A 19,899-nucleotide genomic window follows, 5' to 3' on the forward strand; every position below is an offset into this window, starting at 1 on the left:
CTTTGGTATCAAATAATTAGAATAATAGATTATTCTTGGTTTCTTTTCAGAAAAACATCTGTAATAACTCACATTAAGATCATAATAAGAGTAACTAATAAGTTATGGTTATAAAATTATAAATGAATGCTAAATCAGAGAAGCTAAAGAAAATAAATGTGATATAAATGTGATTTTGACATTGAACTTGAAATGGTGTAAAAGGTTGTAAAACTGCAATTAAACATCACTGATATGTTGGAGGTAGATGGTAGGTGAAAGGTGACAGGAAGGGAAAAAGGGGAACTAACAGGAGAGCAGAGATGATCAGCACCTTATTTGGACATAGGAGGTTGAGCAACCCTGAGACATTGGCACAGACATCATGACATGATGTCTCTTAAGACAGTGACGGATATGAGATCATCTGTCTAAGCAGACAGATAAACCCTATATAAGGTGGGTGCAAAAGAGGAACCGTTCGTTGGATCCTCCGGGCAGCTTCGAGCCAAGATCGAGATGGACAAAGAACTCTGCAGCTGAAGAAGAGCTGGGGCCACGGAGCCGGAGACTGTCCTGCACATGGAGACCAACCCGTCAGGCCCACAATCTGTGGCTTCGAATCGCACTTCTCTCATCGGCTGGGTTCAAACCCCAAAGACAAAGATGAAGACAAAGACAAGGAAGAAGAACTGGTGCCTTTTTTCCTGCCAGCACCAAGTCCTGTGTGACCTCACCATCCATGCGGAGAAGAAGTTCATCGGACCTACAGAGATCCCTGCCTTCGTCGATCAACTTCCTCCTCCTGCTGCCGCACCTTCTTCGTCGTCGTGCCAGGTCTGGGGTTCGAGGCGCCAAACTCCGTCCGTCTCGCTCTAAGGTTCCTTTTTTAGTTCTCAGTGTCAGCAGTAAGGAAAGATAGACTAGATGATTGATTATTTCTGCTACTGAATTAAGCTGTACTGACCCTTGCAAAAATGCCTTACTAATAAAATATTTAGCATAAAGAAAATCTAAAGATGTTGTGGACATTCAGTTAATGAGTCACCTTAAAGTTCTTTGATGGTTGTAAAATAGCTGTGATGTTTGATTCTGGAGAGGAAGAGGTGGAAAATGTTTTTAGGTTGCTGGTAGCCCATATTTAAAACCTCATCCTTGGGACTCGACCGAGTCACTAAAACCTACCTGGTTCAATAACAAATGCAAGTTGCAAAATAGAGAACGAGCGACCGTTAACAGGTGTGCTCTGTGAAACTAGTTGGCTGTAGGCTGCTCAGTCTGGCTAATTCACAGGGGGAAGAAGGGTGGGACACCTGGATGTAGGCCGTCAGATAACCAGGCGAATCGTTTCTCGAAACCAGCTTAAACAGAGTTTACTTCAGTTCTGGACAGGGTAAATCCCAGCAGATTTAGGAAACTCAACGTACCCGTTAGACGGAGAGCTGGTAGCACATCTCCCCTCTCAGAAGAGGAAGTACGAGAGTGAGAGAGTAGAGACAGAAAGGAGGGGGGGGGTGTTGCGCAACAACAAGTGGCGCCCAACGTGGGGCCCAGTCCAACGGAGTAGGAGGGCCCCATAAACCAAGTCAGTAAAAACAGATGTGTGATTCTGAATAGCTCACTTGGATGGTTAACTCTTAGGGAATAGAGTTAACGGTGACTGATAAGGCCGTCAGTCACAACCCTTGCAGTAACTGTATAGCATACAGGTGAGGGAAAGCTTCTACTGAGGATAAATGACCGGATCCAGACAGTGAAGCTAGTAGCCAACATAGTCTAGACCCATCCCTGCTCGAAGGCTAAAGAGAGGCTTTGGGGGATAGACAACTCGAACCGACAGAGAGACGGAGTGATGGATGATCACTTCGAGGAGGAAAATCTGGGGAAGAAACCGGAGGAAGCCGGCCGCCCAGATCGTTTGGAAAAGGAGGAGACCTCAACAGAACTGCATCAGCTTCTACACAGCTACTGTGACTCAGACCTGAAGCAAGTGGGGAAATTGGTTCCAAGAATGAGGAACTGAAACATCAACCCCTGACAAAGAAAAGCTGGCTCACTCTTGCTGGAGTGGTTCGTGATGTAATGCTGACCAGACCAGCCAGCAAGCATGCAGAGGAGACGGAGAAAGGTGTCATCAGCCGACGATGGATGAGGAAGCACACCGCGTCCTCCACTGCAGCCATCGAGAAGACATCCGGCGACAGAGGAACAAACACCAGCAGCTGACATCATCCCACAGACGCAGACATGGTTAAAGTCATCACACAGACCCGAGAGAAGCAGCTTGAGAGCGCGAGAGGGAAACAAGTAGCTCATCACAACTTATGGAAGAAGAAAGCAGAACTGAGGCTCCGCCCGAAACTTGAGGTGCAGCGACAAGGCGCACACCTGAGAAGAAGCCCTATGGAGGGGCAAAGATGACGACCTTTCGTGCCACTAAGAAAGGTTGTCTCTGCCGGTGTCGAGGTGGGACAGAACACCTAAGGACAGGTGGTCCTAGAGTAGCACGGGGACCAGGTAGTACGGTGCGTGCATAAGGCCCTCGAATATGCAGGCGTGCTACACCCCCGTGAAGAACTGAGCAAGCAGGACTGCTGGATGTCCCTTCAGCCCATCCGATGCAGCTGTGTGACTTTGAGGTATGTGGTCGATACGCAGGGCACCCAGGGCAGCGGATGGAAGGTTTGTTCATCAAGAGCACAGTCCCATGGGGTTCAGTCTGCATGGATGTAGCAGAGCCAATGGGGACAACAGGAAAGAGAGGTGAGAAGTACCTCTTGGTGCTGATGGACACAGTGACAACTGCTAGAAGAGCAGGTCTTCCCCTGCAGAGGAACTCCGTTCACGTCACAGAAAGCAGGGAGGCGAAGACACTTCTCCTTTTTGCTTAGAGAAGGAAAAGGGAAGTTGCAGCTTGAAGTGTCACTGAAAACAGGGCAGAGAGTTTGGATTAAAGCTCAAGATCGGCCTGCAGCTACGGGGATCAAGCTGAGATTCAACGCCCAAGATTTTGTGAAGTAAGTACTGAACTTCAACACAGTACTACTGATGAAGAAAGGGGTCCATGAGGAAGCAGTGCTCAAGCCAGTTCTTAGCTACAGCAAACCAGAACATTACGAGAAGATGGCCAGAGAATCAAGCACCATGCCATCCTACAGTAGACTGGCCACTATTACAGGAAGGTTGCCGTTCAAAGAACAACTTCAAGGCTTTGGACTGGGAGGGCCGTGAAGAAATTGGATTATGCTAAAGAAGAACTCCTGTCACAACCTGATGGATTAAAATGGAAAAGGATCATGATTACGGATAAAGCGTCATGATGCTTATGCTTTTTGCTTTGCTCTGCTGAACAGCCAGAATTTTTTTTTTTTGAGGCCTTCTGTCTCAGCCCATCTTCCCTAAAGAACCATTCCACATCCTGAAGAACCGACAGTTCATCCAGCGAAGGTTCCTGTAGAAGAATCAGAGCGATCCAAGTTTTCTTCGACATTCATCACCTCATGGGGGAAATCAAAACTCCAAAGAGGGGGTGTCAAGAGAAGTGGAGTTTTGATGACTACACCGAGCCCTCTGTGAAAACTGAGGATGAAGAATCTGCATCTTCACATCCCAGACGAACTTCTTCTCTTTCTAGTGGATGAGGACGGCGAACTGCAGGAGGGTGATGGACTCCCAGCATGTGAAAGGTCTGACCTCGTGGAGGGGGTGTCAAGAAAATCCGAGCTCATCCCACTTCCCCATGCTGGAGATTTTAGTTTAACAGTAATAATAAATAAAGTTATCTTTAAAATGAATCACTCAAGTGATATCAAGGCCCAACAGTAGACTTAAGTGTCAATAAAATAAATCTAGTTGTGTGTGTTGTTTTTGTCTCATGCAAACTTTGCTTTAATTCTACTTTTTTCTATCTAATCATAAGAAATCATAGTCAGTCAGAGACAGTCATTAAACAGGAAAAGCAGGTTTCCTGGAAAAAGAGGAAGTTTCCAGCCTGCAGATTTATAAAAATAGCTGAGACTATTTTAAAGCATGAAAGTTTAAAAAAATTAAATCTAAACATTTTGAGTAATTTGATAAGATTCAAAGTAAAATACTTATATTAATATTGATTTACTTGTAATAATACTTACACTTATATTTGTGAGAACACTTATAAGAAAAACAAGCAAATGTAACTTTGGTATCAAATAATTAGAATAATAGATTATTCTTGGTTTCTTTTCAGAAAAACATCTGTAATAACTCACATTAAGATCATAATAAGAGTAACTAATAAGTTATGGTTATAAAATCATAAATGAATGATAGATCAGAGAAGCTGAAGAAAATAAATGTGATATAAATGTGATTTTGACATTGAACTTGAAATGGTGTAAAAGGTTGTAAAACTGCAATTAAACATCACTGATATGTTGGAGGTAGATGGTAGGTGAAAGGTGACAGGAAGGGAAAAAGGGGAACTAACAGGAGAGCAGAGATGATCAGCACCTTATTTGGACATAGGAGGTTGAGCAACCCTGAGACATTGGCACAGACATCATGACATGATGTCTCTTAAGACAGTGACGGATATGAGATCATCTGTCTAAGCAGACAGATAAACCCTATATAAGGTGGGTGCAAAAGAGGAACCGTTCGTTGGATCCTCCGGGCAGCTTCGAGCCAAGATCGAGATGGACAAAGAACTCTGCAGCTGAAGAAGAGCTGGGGCCACGGAGCCGGAGACTGTCCTGCACATGGAGACCAACCCGTCAGGCCCACAATCTGTGGCTTCGAATCGCACTTCTCTCATCGGCTGGGTTCTGACCCCAAAGACAAAGATGAAGACAAAGACAAGGAAGAAGAACTGGTGCCTTTTTTCCTGCCAGCACCAAGTCCTGTGTGACCTCACCATCCATGCGGAGAAGAAGTTCATCGGACCTACAGAGATCCCTGCCTTCGTCGATCAACTTCCTCCTCCTGCTGCCGCACCTTCTTCGTCGTCGTGCCAGGTCTGGGGTTCGAGGCGCCAAACTCCGTCCGTCTCGCTCTAAGGTTCCTTTTTTAGTTCTCAGTGTCAGCAGTAAGGAAAGATAGACTAGATGATTGATTTTACTTATTTGATTATTTCTGCTACTGAATTAAGCTGTACTGACCCTTGCAAAAATGCCTTACTAATAAAATATTTAGCATAAAGAAAATCTAAAGATGTTGTGGACATTCAGTTAATGAGTCACCTTAAAGTTCTTTGATGGTTGTAAAATAGCTGTGATGTTTGATTCTGGAGAGGAAGAGGTGGAAAATGTTTTTAGGTTGCTGGTAGCCCATATTTAAAACCTCATCCTTGGGACTCGCCCGAGTTACTAAAACCTACCTGGTTCAATAACAAATGCAAGTTGCAAAATAGAGAACGAGCGACCATTAACAGGTGTGCTCTGTGAAACTAGTTGGCTGTAGGCTGCTCAGTCTGGCTAATTCACAGGGGGAAGAAGGGTGGGACACGTGGATGTAGGCCGTCAGATAACCAGGCGAATCGTTTCTCGAAACCAGCTTAAACAGAGTTTACTTCAGTTCTGGACAGGGTAAATCCCAGCAGATTTAGGAAACTCAACGTACCCGTTAGACGGAGAGCTGGTAGCACATCTCCCCTCTCAGAAGAGGAAGTACGAGAGTGAGAGAGTAGAGACAGAAAGGAGGGAGGGGGGGGTGTTGCGCAACAACAGGCTGAAAAAAATTACTTTTTCTTGATTTTTAGGAAGAGATTGGATAGCTTTCCCAAACATACATACCATCCACATAACACCCTAGATAGATAATTTGACACTTAAAAAGCTGTCATGAACAATGTGATTTGAATTTAGTGAGAGATCTGAAGGATACCTCAAACTTCAGCTTACTTCTAAGAACATTTCACTGGTATCTTTCAAACTAAAATAGCATAGTAGTTTAATTTTCCGCAGCAAATTGCACAATTAGTGTATCATTTGTTTTAATATGCTTTATAAAATTGGATTAGAGATTTTTATTCAAAACAAAACAAAACAAAAAACGATTGTATGAAAAAATTAGGTGAACGCAACTGGGGTTTAAAACTGCACTCTACGCCACAACCAGCAGGGGGCAACACGTTGCAAACATTTTGTTTTATTTTCTGCAAGTCAATGAGAAATAAGTCGATATGGCTCATTATTCTTTTGCATACCTGAACTATTTTTAGTACAGTTCTACATTATATATGACCAGATTAATAAAATAGTATTTACACATATTTCTAAATTGTAATTTCTAGAGTAAAATAAAGGATGATACATGATATGAGGACCATATCAATTTATTCACAGTTGCAATAGGCTAATAAAGTAATTTCTTTTATGCTTGAATGAACTTAATGAACTCTCAGTGGTGCACAGGTGTACAGTGCCTTATATAGCAGTTGTTCAGATTATTTTGAAATGGGTTTTGTTAAGAGATTATGACCAGGTTATAGCATACATAACATACGTTGCACTATATGGAAAACAGTTGAAGTTCATCTGGAGTAATCCAGCTCACTGGGAGAAATCCCAGACAGGTCACTGCAGGGGAATCAAGAATCAAGTGGAATTGAGTAGGAAGGCAATGGTCAGGCTGCTATTTGATGTATCTTTACATGAACATCTTGTTTGCATTTGACATTGACTTGGTATGTTCCACACTGTGAGCCCCTGCCAGCCTTTTAGATGTTCACGATATGCCGGCAGAGAGGATTAGAAAATTTGTAATTAAAAAACGAGTCAGTGTTTCTTCTGAAAGCAAATCTGAATGTTTTTTTTGTCACGAAAAAATAGTGTTTTATCTTGAAGTCAACAACTGTCTTTCTCTCTTTGGTTACCTCCATTATCACCTACCTGTGTTTTGACTCATGCAAATAATTTTACCCAATTGCTAATGTTTGCCCGTATCGTATGTTATGTGCCAGTTTGACGCTATGGAGCTTACCGGAAATTGCCTGTGCTGTAAACAATCATCCTCCACTGCAAAGGGAGGTGGCTGTTAATATTAATTCAATATTTGGAAGTGTGGCCAACATGAACAGAACTGCTTTGTTCACTTCCTCTGCTGCCATTGCTAAAACTACAGGCAGACTACAACTCCAAAACAGCGCAGAAACCATCAACACCATCATCTACAACTTCTCCTTCTGGGATGAAAGACCAGAGACAATCTGTAAACAAGCAGAATTCAAGCAGAATTGCACAGGAAGACAATGCTAATGCTAAGAGTGTAGCTAATGCAAAATGTGAACTTTTAAGAAAACTTTCAAATAATTGAATGCCCTCTGTTATGGCAAATATTGCCCTCCTGATACAGATGGCAGTGGACAAGGTGGAAAGAATTCCCAGTAAATTTTGGAAGTGATGTCATTTCAGGTTCTTAATATTATGCAGCCCAGCATTTAACTATTGATCTTAAAGGTGAAGTGGCTGGTTGGAGAGAAGATATGGTTTTATACGAGCTTGAAAAAAAGATTATCAGACTTTCAGTTGACACAGAATAACTTTTCTAGTTTTGATAATATGCTATTCTGAAAGATAATTATTTGCAGTTAAACGATATATATTTTATGTCACTGTTATGTCATAATTTATTGTTATGTAGATTAAAAATAGCTTTCAACAAGTCATTTTTTTATTTTTTTCAAAAACATGCATATCTAAAAATAGACATTCATAACCAAGGTCAACCATATAACATATTGGTGACTAATCAGGTATTTGTAAATGCTGCTAAATGATATGATCTGCATTTATACTGAAGTATACCAAAGATTGGCCAGAGGTGATATTTGCTCATATTTATGACTCAGAAGTATGCTACAGGTTGTTCTACTGCTATTACTTGTTTATTGGCAGTGACGTGATGCTAGTGAGCCATTCAGTGCATTTGGCCACACACATGCACAACATTCCTGCTGACAACGCTACTGTTGGCTGCAATGTTTCAATTCATGACTTCACTGATTGATAATAGGAGTTAAAGTGCGGGAAGCTGCAGGCTGAAAAAGATGTTTATGAAAAAAAATGAGCATTTGCTGTCATGTCATGCATTTCTCTTGTCTTTCAGGGATTAGACACAAAATGTCACAGAGTAGAGGTCAGAAGAAGTTTGTCTTCCTGTCGTTAATATTGGTAAGTTTGTTTCCCCCAGGACTTGAACGTACACTTAATCACCTTTCTCTTACTCCTCCCACTGTTATTCTTGTATCCTGTGCTCTGATGTTCACTCCCATACATTCTCCTCTTGCCTTGTCAGGCTTTGGGCGGTAGAAACGCTTGTTTGATCATACCTAAAGTTGATTCCACAGTTAGCAGTTTATCGTCCAGACTTTGTGGCATTTTTGTTCCAACTGCATGCATAACTCTTAGACACTTGTAGCAATTAGTTAATCCTTGAGTTTTGTAGGGAGCAACTATCTTTAAATTATTTGATGCTCTGCTTGTTTCAATGTTGAAATCCATTGGCAGGACTCCCAACAGGCCCCTTGGATTCACACTCCCTTCTTCCCTCCTCTAGTATCCTCTTGTTTGCAACAAAAACCCATAAAGTCTGGGCCACAAGATACTTGTGTACGGAAATATAGTTTATTTTTGTTGTCTAAATGGGTATATTCCAGAACTTCTGACATGTGCAAAGATGATAAGAAGAAGACAAAAATTTTCAACTTTGAAAAAGTTTTAAGAAGTTTAGACAGGCACCCAAGGTAAAGAGAAGGCTCTTTACCTCTTTGCAGTGAAGAAGTCTCTTCACTGCAAAGAGACTTCCAGTAACAGCTTGCTGAATTCTAAAATGACCCTACATGGTGTTAAAATGGCAGAAAGTAGTAATGGGAGTAATATTAGAGAATGTATTAGCATCACTTGCTTTTGCTTCTTCATTTTCTTCAAAATGAAGTAAAGCATACAAAAAATTAATGAAGCATTATAAAACCCCACACATCTTATTGCAGTAGAAAGTAGAAGTTATGAAACACATTTTTAGGGCGAGTTAATGCAACAAGAATTGCAACAAAAATGTAGTTTTAAGCAACTGGTTGTTATTATAGCAGTTGTTTTAGTATAAGTGTGCTGTATGTACTAGAAAGAAGACATTGCAGTGAGATTATTGTAACTTCATTCCAAAAGGCAACATTTTTTAGCCTCCACTACTCCTTTTGCTATGATTGGTCTTCATCATAATATTTGTTCTGAGAGAGATTATAATTGACTAGAAAAAAAATAATGAGAGGAGATTCAGCTTTCCTAAACTTTGGCTCTAGATTAAGTAGTGGCTGACACCCTCCGTTGTGTTGAGATCAAATCTGGCTTAGAACTAATTCACAACAAAATGTGGGAAAAGTTAAATTAATTCTTTCTTTTTTTTTTTGCTTTGGCATGCTTTCTACTTTCTAGTTCTTTTTATGTGTTGCAATTATCAAATTTTATCAAAATTTATAGGCAGAGACTTATGGGGAGATGAGGTACTTCATCCAGCCGCAATCTGCTGCAGCGCCACCAGAGGCCACCAATTCTCACTTTATTGTTTTATTGCTCATGAAGCTGTATTTACACCAACTGCACTCCAGGCATGTAAACAATGGGTCAATCTGCTCTGGATTTGGTTTATATTATTATCAGGTTATCTGGCCAGAGAGGAATGGGCTCATATACATAAATGAGCACTTGTTCAAACAGGTCTTCAGCTCACTGACAGGATATGGTTGGGAGGAACAGCCGAGAAAGAGAGAGATGTTATTAAAACAACAGAGAAAAAGACGGAGAGTCTTAGTCATGGACTCATTTATTTTCCCTCTATCATTTTCTGGACAGCAGATGATTGTTAAAAGTCAGTTAGTTTGTTTGGAAAAGGACAAAGTATGCTGGAAAAGCTATAAATACCAGCTGCTACTTATTACATTGGGCCGCAATGACACAATACCACACGTCTCTCTCACACACACACACATACACTTTCAGTCACATTTCCATTACTGCAGGGGACATTTCATTAACTTAAATTTTCTGAAAATGTACCCCAACTCTAACCAAAGCCACAACTTGCATAAACCTATTGTGACCACAACCTTAACCCCAAAACCCAACCTTTATCATCCGATCTTCACAAGGAAGTTAAAGATTATTGTTTTTGGGGACGTTTTGCCTTCAAATGTTATATTATTCCCACCGTACAACAGCGTGAAAACATTGATTTCTCTGTGACGGGACCCCGCAAAGTGTGTTCACACAAAAAAGTTATGCTATTGCACAATCTTGTCATGTAGAAGTCACAAAAGCATTTTGTGACTTCATTTAAACATTTAAATTGACATTTACAAAAGTAAATATCACATCGGGATATCATTTTATTGGTTTTTATTTTCTTTGCTACTTAAATTTTATGCCAGTTAAGTTTTTTTTTATTAAAGCTCCAGTTCTACTGGATATTAAATGATTCATCCTGTGCTTTTAGTTCTGCTCATATGCCAGTCCATGTAATGTTCAACTTATCTTAGAGAAAACAGTATACACTAATAGAGATTTTTATTCATGATGAAATAACACAAAATCAAAATCAAAAATAGTAGTTAGCACAAGGTTTGTGTTGTATCTTCATTTTATGCACAGATAAGCTTCATAATTTGAGATGCAAAACATGTGCCATTTAATCTTGTGTTTCAGATATTGGCTATCCAAATTAAATTGGTAAATCATGCTGAATCTAGTGAAAGGTGTTTCTTTATTAAGCTTATCTTTTAAATGTTGAAGTTTTAAAAAGCAAATGCGTTTCATGATAACTACAGAGAACTTTGGTATTATAGGCAAAATATATGGAGAAGGAGGAACTAGGGAACCCTAAATGTACAAAGCCAGAAACTGGAAAACTTTGTGTTCATCTTTAAAATGTGATATGCATCATCATGCTCTAGAGAACAGTGCCCTGAAAAATCTTTTTAAAATAAGTTAAATAATGCAATATGTGCACTGACCATCAGAACCAGTGATATTACACAGTTCTCTGACTTTCCCAATGGTTATTAAACTAAATAAAATGTGCAATGTAGAACATGCTGATAGTTACTGCATTTATAGACTGTAGGTAACAGGTGTTGTTTGTTGTGATAGATTTAAATAATATGGGGAGGGGACACACATTTTTAAATTGATGCATCACTATTAAGTTATTTTTACACATCTGTGGAATAGAATAGAAATATCCTTTACTATCCCACGGTGGGAAAATGTAGGTGTAACAAGTTAAGGTAAGTGGGAGCATGCATATTTACACAAAGGTAAAAATAAAGAATAAAAAAATCAGAAAAAGAGACAAGATAATTTTGTATGAACAAAATTATGTGACTAAAAAACAAGGGGCTAATTACAAGAATTGGGGGAAAAAAATGTGGAAAGAACTGGGATGTGCAAATAGCAGGAGTGTCAGTAAAGTATAAAGAGAATCATAAAAAACAAGCCTTTTGAGATCAAATAAATATTTGCATAACAGAACATATGATACAACATATAATTTAATCTTTTTTTTTACTTATATAATGAAAAAGTACTGTGTTTATTCTGTTTACAAATCAATATACACTGAACAGGATTTAAAACCACCTCACAAAATCAGATTCAGTTTAAGTCCAATTGATCGCAATAGTAGATGATAATGCCAGGTATGGGCGTTCCCCATTATGCACTGACATATTTTTGTACATTGAAAATGATGTGATCAAACACTTTATAACTGCTGCCTTTCTAATTTGGATTATCTCATTTAGATAAAAAAAAAAAAATTAACTTATAGCAGGTTAGCTGAGCCACTAATGAAGATCTACCAGCCTTAGGTGGTGTGGTTCTTGTCAGTTATTATTCTGTCAGTGTGACCGCATTAATAGGAATGTCTCATTTGTGTCTTCACAAGCTCTGTTTTGGAGTTTTCACATTTGTCTTCACTTACCCTGCTCTCCACCTGCCTGTCTCTGCGTCCCCCCAGGTGTCTCGTCTGTTTGTTAGTGCTGAGTACTCCAGCTGCGGCGAGTACGAGTTCTTCAACCAGACCAGCAACAGCTGCCAGGCCTGTCCTCAGTGCCAGCCAGGGCAAGAACCGCATATGGTGAGGACATTCTCAAATACACATATGATTTAGGGAATAATTTTCTGGGCTGCTTTTACTGTGTTTTATTTGTTTTTTTCATGTGTTTAGACTCTCCAGTTTAAACCCAAAGTATTTCCATAAGGTGGGGACAGGAAGCTGGAAAGATGACCAAAATTTAAACTCATAAATACCAGAAATATGAAAATTATGACCCCAGCATGTGTCAGCTTTGCTCAGACCACCCACAATAGACACACAGATGAACACACATTCTTAGCTGCACAGTGAAGGGTGCTTTAATTCAAATGCACAATTTCCTTATGGTTTATTGCTCCCATTTACTCCGATGTGAAGGTATGCATTACGCTGAATGATTTGCAGTAGTCACACAGTGATTTAGGACTCGTCAGTCAGTCTGCAGACAGCCAAAGTAAACACAGAGCAGGTAAATGCTTTGTTGGGAACCCCAGGGTGCCACACCCTTCTCAAAGAGATACTCAAGAGTGAACATAGATATGTATAATTATTTGGACACTGCAAATTTTTCATAATTTCTTTTATTTCAGATGTTTTATGTATTTATGTCTTTTCATAACACACACGTGCAGATATTTAAGGATCTCCAAACTGAATCTAATGTGAGGAGACAAGTAGCTACAGGCTGTAGGTACTTTAAAATTGTCTAGTTAAATAACCCATTATCACTTATGGAATCATTTAAATTGACACCTAAAAAATGAAACTATTCAATTTAAAAAAATAATGGAAATTTTTCAAAAGTTGGAATACTGGTAAAGTGCACATGCCTGTTCAGGCTGTCTTGCTGCATAACATGCATGACACCTTAAAAAAAACAAAAAAACAGTGAAGAATTTATTTATCTTCTAAGAGACATCCAATAACAAACAATGACAGGTTTGGCTCAATTTTTGCTATTATAAAAAACACAACGTATAAATGTTCTTAATTGTGTTTGACAATTACATTGGCAGATCAGACATATTCTCTTTCCAAAAAATATAAATCAAAAGCACAAATGTGAAAGTAAGTTATTAAACAAGTATTATCAAAATAAACTTGAACTTGCCACATGTTGTTAAATTTACTGTCCCCTCTGACTCCTCTTGGTCCTGGTATCCTCATTTCTCTGTTGACTCTTGCTGAAGAATCAAGTACTGGCACAGAAATAAACACCATCAAGTTTTATGGATGTTGAATGTTTGTAACTTAACTCATGAAGTGGCTCTCAGATTTGCACACATCGTTTCCATACCTCAAAGTGGACTTCAGTCTTATTTTTTTGTTGGCTTTGCAATGGTGGAAAAATGTGTTGCTTTTTGAACCTCAATTTCCCTTTTCCTTCAACCATGCAGTCCTCCATCAATCATGGGTAAACATGTTTTTCTTTTTCTTCCTCTCTTGTTTTTTCTTGTATACTTATATTTAGTTTCCCTCAACAATGTGATGAGTTCCAACATAAAGAGCCACTTGTCTCTTTGGAGAAATGTGTTAAGCAGAGAACCCTTTGATAAAGAGTAACATACCCATTTGTAAGTGAAATCTTCCTTTAAAAAGCTAAATCATAAGAGCCTTCCTCGCCCCCCCTCACACTTTCTCCTGCACCGTTGTGGTCCCCCGGGTGGAACAGCCTGTAATTCACATGTTCTTTCATTTCCCTGAGCTTTCCTTGCATGTGGGTGAGAGTGTTTTGACATGCTTTTAATCAAGAAACAACCATTCTCACAGCAGATACTTCACAAAGAACATGCCCACACACCCTTAGACAGATAGATCACACTGTGACAAAGCCACTGAAGTCCCACTTTCAAAGGGTTGCTTGCATCCACCTTTTGATGCTTGTTTACATGGATGAATGCATAGTTCATGGCAACATGTCCTCTTCTCTTATTTTAGTGAGTGACAAATGTCAGCTGACACGCTGTATAAAAGCTACTCAACATCAGGACTGCAGTACCTTTCAAAGTATTCCCATTATCTTACACGTTTTGTCAAATTACAACCACAAACCTCCATGTATTTTATTGGGTGCATAGCTGTTAAGTGGAGGAACTAGACAGATGTTTTTCCACATTTATTTACAAACAAATATAAAAATATGGATTCAATGGTCTATAGCAAACACATTTAGAAATGTCACTCGTTGCAGTTTTTGGATTTGTCACCTGTAATTTTGCACATCTAGAGACAATTTTGCTAATTCCACATTGCAAAACAGCTCAAGCTCCGCCAGATGTGTGAATAACCTTTTTTAAGTTTTGCCCCAGATTAATTAGTTTTAGAGGCTGTTGTCCTGCAACCTTTAGATGTCTCTCTGCTTCAGCACATAGCCCATTCACAGAGCTTTGTAGAGCTTGACTGCATGCTAGTGATTCAGCTTTGCCATTTACTGTAGTTCAAGTATTTGGACAAAGGACACATCTAAAACTTAAAGGACTCCCTCAAAAATGCAGTTAGAGGCCACTGATCTAAACTGTCCTTCCCACAGCAAGATATTTCTGCCACCGTGTTTGGTCATTGGGATGATATGTTGAAGCTGATTTGCTGTGGTAGTTTTCTTTGACACATACATATATGATTGCAACAGGCTTTAGATCTGTCCATTTATCAGTGTCAATACCCACTTGTCTGTGCAAGATCCAGGTTGGACTGGTTCTTACGTCCAGTGGTCAATGGACAAAGCAAGCAGGCCTTGTACAGTTTGGCCTTGTACACAGGACATATGGCTACAGATTCTTTTGTCAAGAATTTTGAAAATTACATATATAACAATTATGGGCTACTTAAAGACAATTCCGTTTTAATAGATTTAAGTTTGTGGATGTATCATGACAAATGTGAAAAGTTCAATTCGGATGATTACTTTTAGAAGTCTCTGCCTATCTCCCTTGTTACCTGAAAGTAACAAGGGAGATTCTGCACGAAACCTTTTCTTTGATTCCACCTGTGATCTTTCTTACAAGTTATCAGTCATTTCCCTCATGATGATTTTATGTTATGTTCTCTCAAGGCCAATGTTGAAAACATATGTAAAAATTTCACAAAGGGATTTGCTCTCTGGGTTTTGTCCATCTCCGAAGCTCAAAGAAGCATTCAAAATGCCCACAAATTTGCTTTGAAAAGAAGAAGGCTTTCAATCACCCTGGAACTGCTTTAAGGCAATGAACAGGAGCAGAGTCACAGTAAGCCTGCAGACAAAAGATCCAAGTTTAGCTTTAACCCAAACTGACACAATCCTGCTGATAGCTCAGTGAACTTTTCCATTAAACAATCACGCTCAAAGTAGCGGATGTCAAACAGAAAGGGCGAGAATATTGAATTTCTTTTACAGCCACCCTACTGTAGCCTAGATCTAGGAGGCACAGGCCTGTTTAATAGACAGATGAAAGTAAGAGGGAAATTAAAGATGAAAGAGGGGGCAAAGAAGAGAGAAAAAGTATGTTTTTGTAAATGCGAGCATGTGTGATTTTGTGTGTGGGCCATCCGGCCTCCCCACAAAGAGGAAGCACCATTTGAAGAAGATGGATGCAAGAAAACAATACGATGACTTGGTCATCTTAAACACTACCATGCATGGAAAACTGTACACACACACACGCACACACACTGAGGACCTCTGTGACCAATCAGATTTCTCTCCTGTCATCTCAGAAGAGCAAAGCCAGATTTGTGCTAAAGACAGTTCTGGAAACAGATGGGTGTTTTTAAGTGTTTACAGTGTGCAACCGAATTTGTGTGTCCACATCACAGTAATGAATAATTCCATTGATGGGAAAAGCACATTTAGAATGATGTAGGAATTCATTTTTATTACTAAATGATTTAGGATGTCTGTGTGTATTTAAAATACGGATGTGTTTTGCAGAACTGTGGTTACGGTATGAAGGATGAGGACTTTGCTTGCATACCGTGCGCGCAAGGGAAATACTCCAAAGGAAAGTACGAGATCTGCAGGCGCCACAAGGACTGTGATGCTCTCTACAAAGCCACTGTCCGTGTAGCAGGAACTGCTGAAAGTGACGCTGAATGTGGGCCATGTTTACCAGGGTGAGCCATGCAAATTGCTCTGCAGATTGCAACAATTTCAATATCCATGTGAATGTTTGTTCACTTTTATTTTAGATTTGGGACAATCGACGAAGAAGCTCTAGATTTAACATAAAAAAAATTCACCTATCAGGCCTTTCCAGGCACATACTAATTTCCAGATTTCAGTGAGTTCTGACCTTCAAAATCTGACTTAGACAAGTTAGTCTTTTATAAGCACCATAGAAGAAGTGCTACAAGAGCGGTAGTAGTTCTGAATTCAACAGAAAATGAAAGAATTACATTAATATTACAATTTATACATCACAGCATGTCCCTAACTGTTATATTCATTTTATTAAACTTAAAAATTGTATTAAAGTACCTGCTGTTGATTGGTGCCCTTATGGACATAAACAAATTGGAGTTCTTAGTTTTGATGCATTCAATGAACAGAAAAAAAACATATTCAGATTTTACAGAAGCCTAAGTAGGAAAACCCAGAACAGATTTTGATCTTTGTTCAAGTAACTGGTCCAATGCTATTTAAAAATTAGTTATCGTTCTAAAATATATGTACCTGTAACTGTAAAAGTGAATAACAGCTTCTTACATGTATCTTTCCACTGTTAAAGAAAACAAAATGACACCAAATGTCTGAAAAACTCACCTGTTAACATCTGGAATATTGTAATCCAACTACACATTTGTTTCTTGTTTTCTTTTGCTATTATTCCCACTCAAGCTTTAAGATTTGTGAGCTATCTAGCGTGTTATTTTCTTTCAAAAGCCTCCTGTAGATTCCCCCCATATTTTTTGTACTCAGGCGTTTGCTGTATATATTTCACTGTCAATTTTTGTATTTTTCAAACCATTTCTTCCACCAACATTAACATTTTCAGTGTTCTGCTGGGAGCAATATATTACCAATGCACAATCCATACACTTCTTTACATATTTGAAATCTGTTTTCTCTACAAAACAAACCCATTTCTAAATTGAGCTTTCATGTGACAGATTCAGGTAAAGGAAAATATGTATAATTTATCCCATGTAGGTCATTGTTATCCATATATTGCTTCACAGGAGACAGGTATTTTATGATTCTAACATCTGTAAAAAGTTGCTTTCCAAACGCAAAGCCAACTCTTTTTGAAAGTTGTTTATGTCCTCTGCTAGTTCTGCCAGCTGTTATTTTATTTACTGCAGATGAAGAAAGTAGCTAGTTGACAAACATTTTTTATAGCTTCTGCTTGCTTTGCAGGGACTATATTTTATATTTTGAGTCTCTGTGACTTTGGGATTTTAAAGCATGCTTAGAGAAGAACCTCCACACTAATGGAAGTGGCACAATTCACATTTTTGGGGGGTGAAAAGATCAGAATTGGACCGTTCAGACAGCTAAGAAAAAGTCAGATATGGGTCACACATGGGAACCCCCCCCCCCCAAAACATATTTAGATTGCTATGTGAACATAACCTTTCTTGCTTTTTATGTCTTGACACACTGGTGCCATCTGTAGGTCATCATTTAGTCATAGTCATTTAATCACCCTCTCATAAATAAAATCAATCCTAAGCAGTAACAGTCACCTAAGAGTTTAAACTTTAAAAGCATCCTGGCATTACTTTCCTTTTACGTGACTTGTCCTGATTACATGCGTTAAAGAAGTTATTAACAGGATATGCTCTGACCCAACAACTAATTCAGGATGAGTTATGGCACTGATGCAGAATCGTCTTGAAATCTCAGGATTAAAATTAGAATGTTAGAGGACGCCTTACAAATGAATTGTAGATTTGATGAGGCAGCCAACACAGATTCCATATGATTTAGATTTTTCTTTGTTACATTATATTCCAGAGGTATTTATACCCCTTAAACTTTTAAGGTATTGCCAACACAATCCCATACAATTCAAATCGTATTGGGGTCAGTGTGATGAACCAGCCCAAAGTAGACTACAATTGTGAAGTAGAAAAACCCCCCATAGTTTTCAAACACTGTCGCAACTGCAAAACTATCCAGATATTATTGTCTAAACTGATGTGATGGGTAGGGATAAGCTTAATCGGAGAATCCCATGAGACTCATGTTGATTGTGGTGCCGTAAAATTCCTTGCATAAAACCAGGACCCCATGATAATCATCTGGACTGATCTAGGAACTCTCATTTTGTTTTACTTGCAGCCTTTTACCTTTGCCCATTCTTTTTCTTTGAACAAGGTTAACTGCTTTTGTGAGGCAAGCAAGGAAGATTTAAATAGAGATTCATGCATACACATGACTTTGTAAATCTGACAGACTGAAAACATATGGATTTTTCTACTTTGCATGGAATTTTAGTTGAAAATCAGCATAGACTTTTTTTATGTGCCAAAACTTTATGGATGACTTACATGGACTCTATCCATCTGCATGGCTCCATCATTTTCTTATGTGGAAAATTATTCCCAGAGGGACAGAAAAATTTGATTATCGGACTTCAAAGTGTCTTCATGAATACTGGCGCACAAAAGAAACTTGCAACTCAAGTTAAAAGTCAGGATTTCAAATGACACAAATAGAAGTGGGATGGGCCCTGCCTCTAAAGTTATATGGTGGTCTGTTCACTGTTTGCATATTCTACTCCATAATCACCTCGTGAATAGTTTTGATATTGAATCTGTATCATTAAATTTATTCAAATTTTTTATCAGAATGGATGGATAATTTGAGCTTCATGACTGATGTACAAAGAACAAAATGCTTCAGCATTCAACATAACATTGATGGACATAACATGGATGGTTGATGAAAGCACATTCTTTAACATCCATCTCTTCTGATTAGATGGCTTCCAGATCACGTTCGGTCTGAATTCAGCCAAGAATGTCTGGTAAAAACATTAGCTGATAAATGATTTCTGGTCTTCAGAGGTCTGACAGAGAGGTTATGTTCCAGGATCATCATAATTTACAAAAGAAAACATGAAAGCTCACCAAATATTTGCCAATTAGGGAGAAAGATGTTTCTTATCTTGCTAACTTTATAGTTTGATAAGTGTAACAGGATACATTGGGGATAGTTGAGGGAGAATGAAACTAACACAGCCTAATTCTCAATGCCAAAGAAATTTAGAGTCACATCAGAAATAAAGGTCCCCCTTCTTCATGTGGAAGAAAGCAATACAGAAACTTGCAAAAACATTCTTGCCCCTGAGACATTTTGAATTTCACTTTTTTTGTTTTTTGGATTTAATCTGTTACCATAGTGTGTATCTAGTGAATTGTACTGATTTTAATTAAGGGGTGTCAGAATAAAGGAGAGTGGGATTAAAATGTATGCAGAATATTTTAGATTTTTCTTTGCAAATGTAATTTAAACAACCTGTATATTCTACTACACAATGTGTTCTCACAGTTGGTTGTTCCAAATGTTTTAAGCTGTTTTATGTTAGGTGATCAGTTTTGATTCATTTATGTCATATTGCACTGAGATGTGCTTCCCTTATATGTTTCACCAGCAGCTAACTTCAGATTACCTTCAGGCTGTACGCCTGCTGTGTACAAACTGAAAAGCTGTTCTCATGCCCCTGAGCATAAAACGATCTAATGTTCATCTGTTCGGTGCGTTGGCATCTTTCTTACCTCCCTTGCTTCTTCTTTTTTCTCCTGCACAGCGTGATCTTTTTATGACTGATGGCAGTATTTGTACTAAGCCATTTTCTTAGTGCCTGCAGGGCGTCAATTATGTGCACTTCGTCACAAAGTCAAATTTTTCACCTTAGTCGCTTTTCCATGCTTTTT

General features: G+C 38.8%; 1 protein-coding gene across 2 annotated transcripts in view; it reads left to right on the plus strand.

Annotated features, from left to right (window-relative positions):
* The window catches only part of edar (ectodysplasin A receptor), a 53,864-nt gene that overhangs the window by 14,366 nt on the left and 19,599 nt on the right, over window positions 1–19,899 (plus strand). For both annotated transcript variants that reach the window (XM_028024063.1, XM_028024062.1), the window contains exons 2-4: window positions 8,062–8,126; window positions 11,965–12,084; window positions 15,950–16,131. In XM_028024063.1, the coding sequence (XP_027879864.1) occupies window positions 8,076–8,126; window positions 11,965–12,084; window positions 15,950–16,131 (353 nt within the window). In that variant the 5' untranslated portion in view covers window positions 8,062–8,075. The remainder of the gene's footprint in view (window positions 1–8,061; window positions 8,127–11,964; window positions 12,085–15,949; window positions 16,132–19,899) is intronic.

This window comes from Xiphophorus couchianus, chromosome 7, assembly GCF_001444195.1.
Source record: "Xiphophorus couchianus chromosome 7, X_couchianus-1.0, whole genome shotgun sequence".
In the NCBI taxonomy this organism is placed as follows: domain Eukaryota; kingdom Metazoa; phylum Chordata; class Actinopteri; order Cyprinodontiformes; family Poeciliidae; genus Xiphophorus; species Xiphophorus couchianus.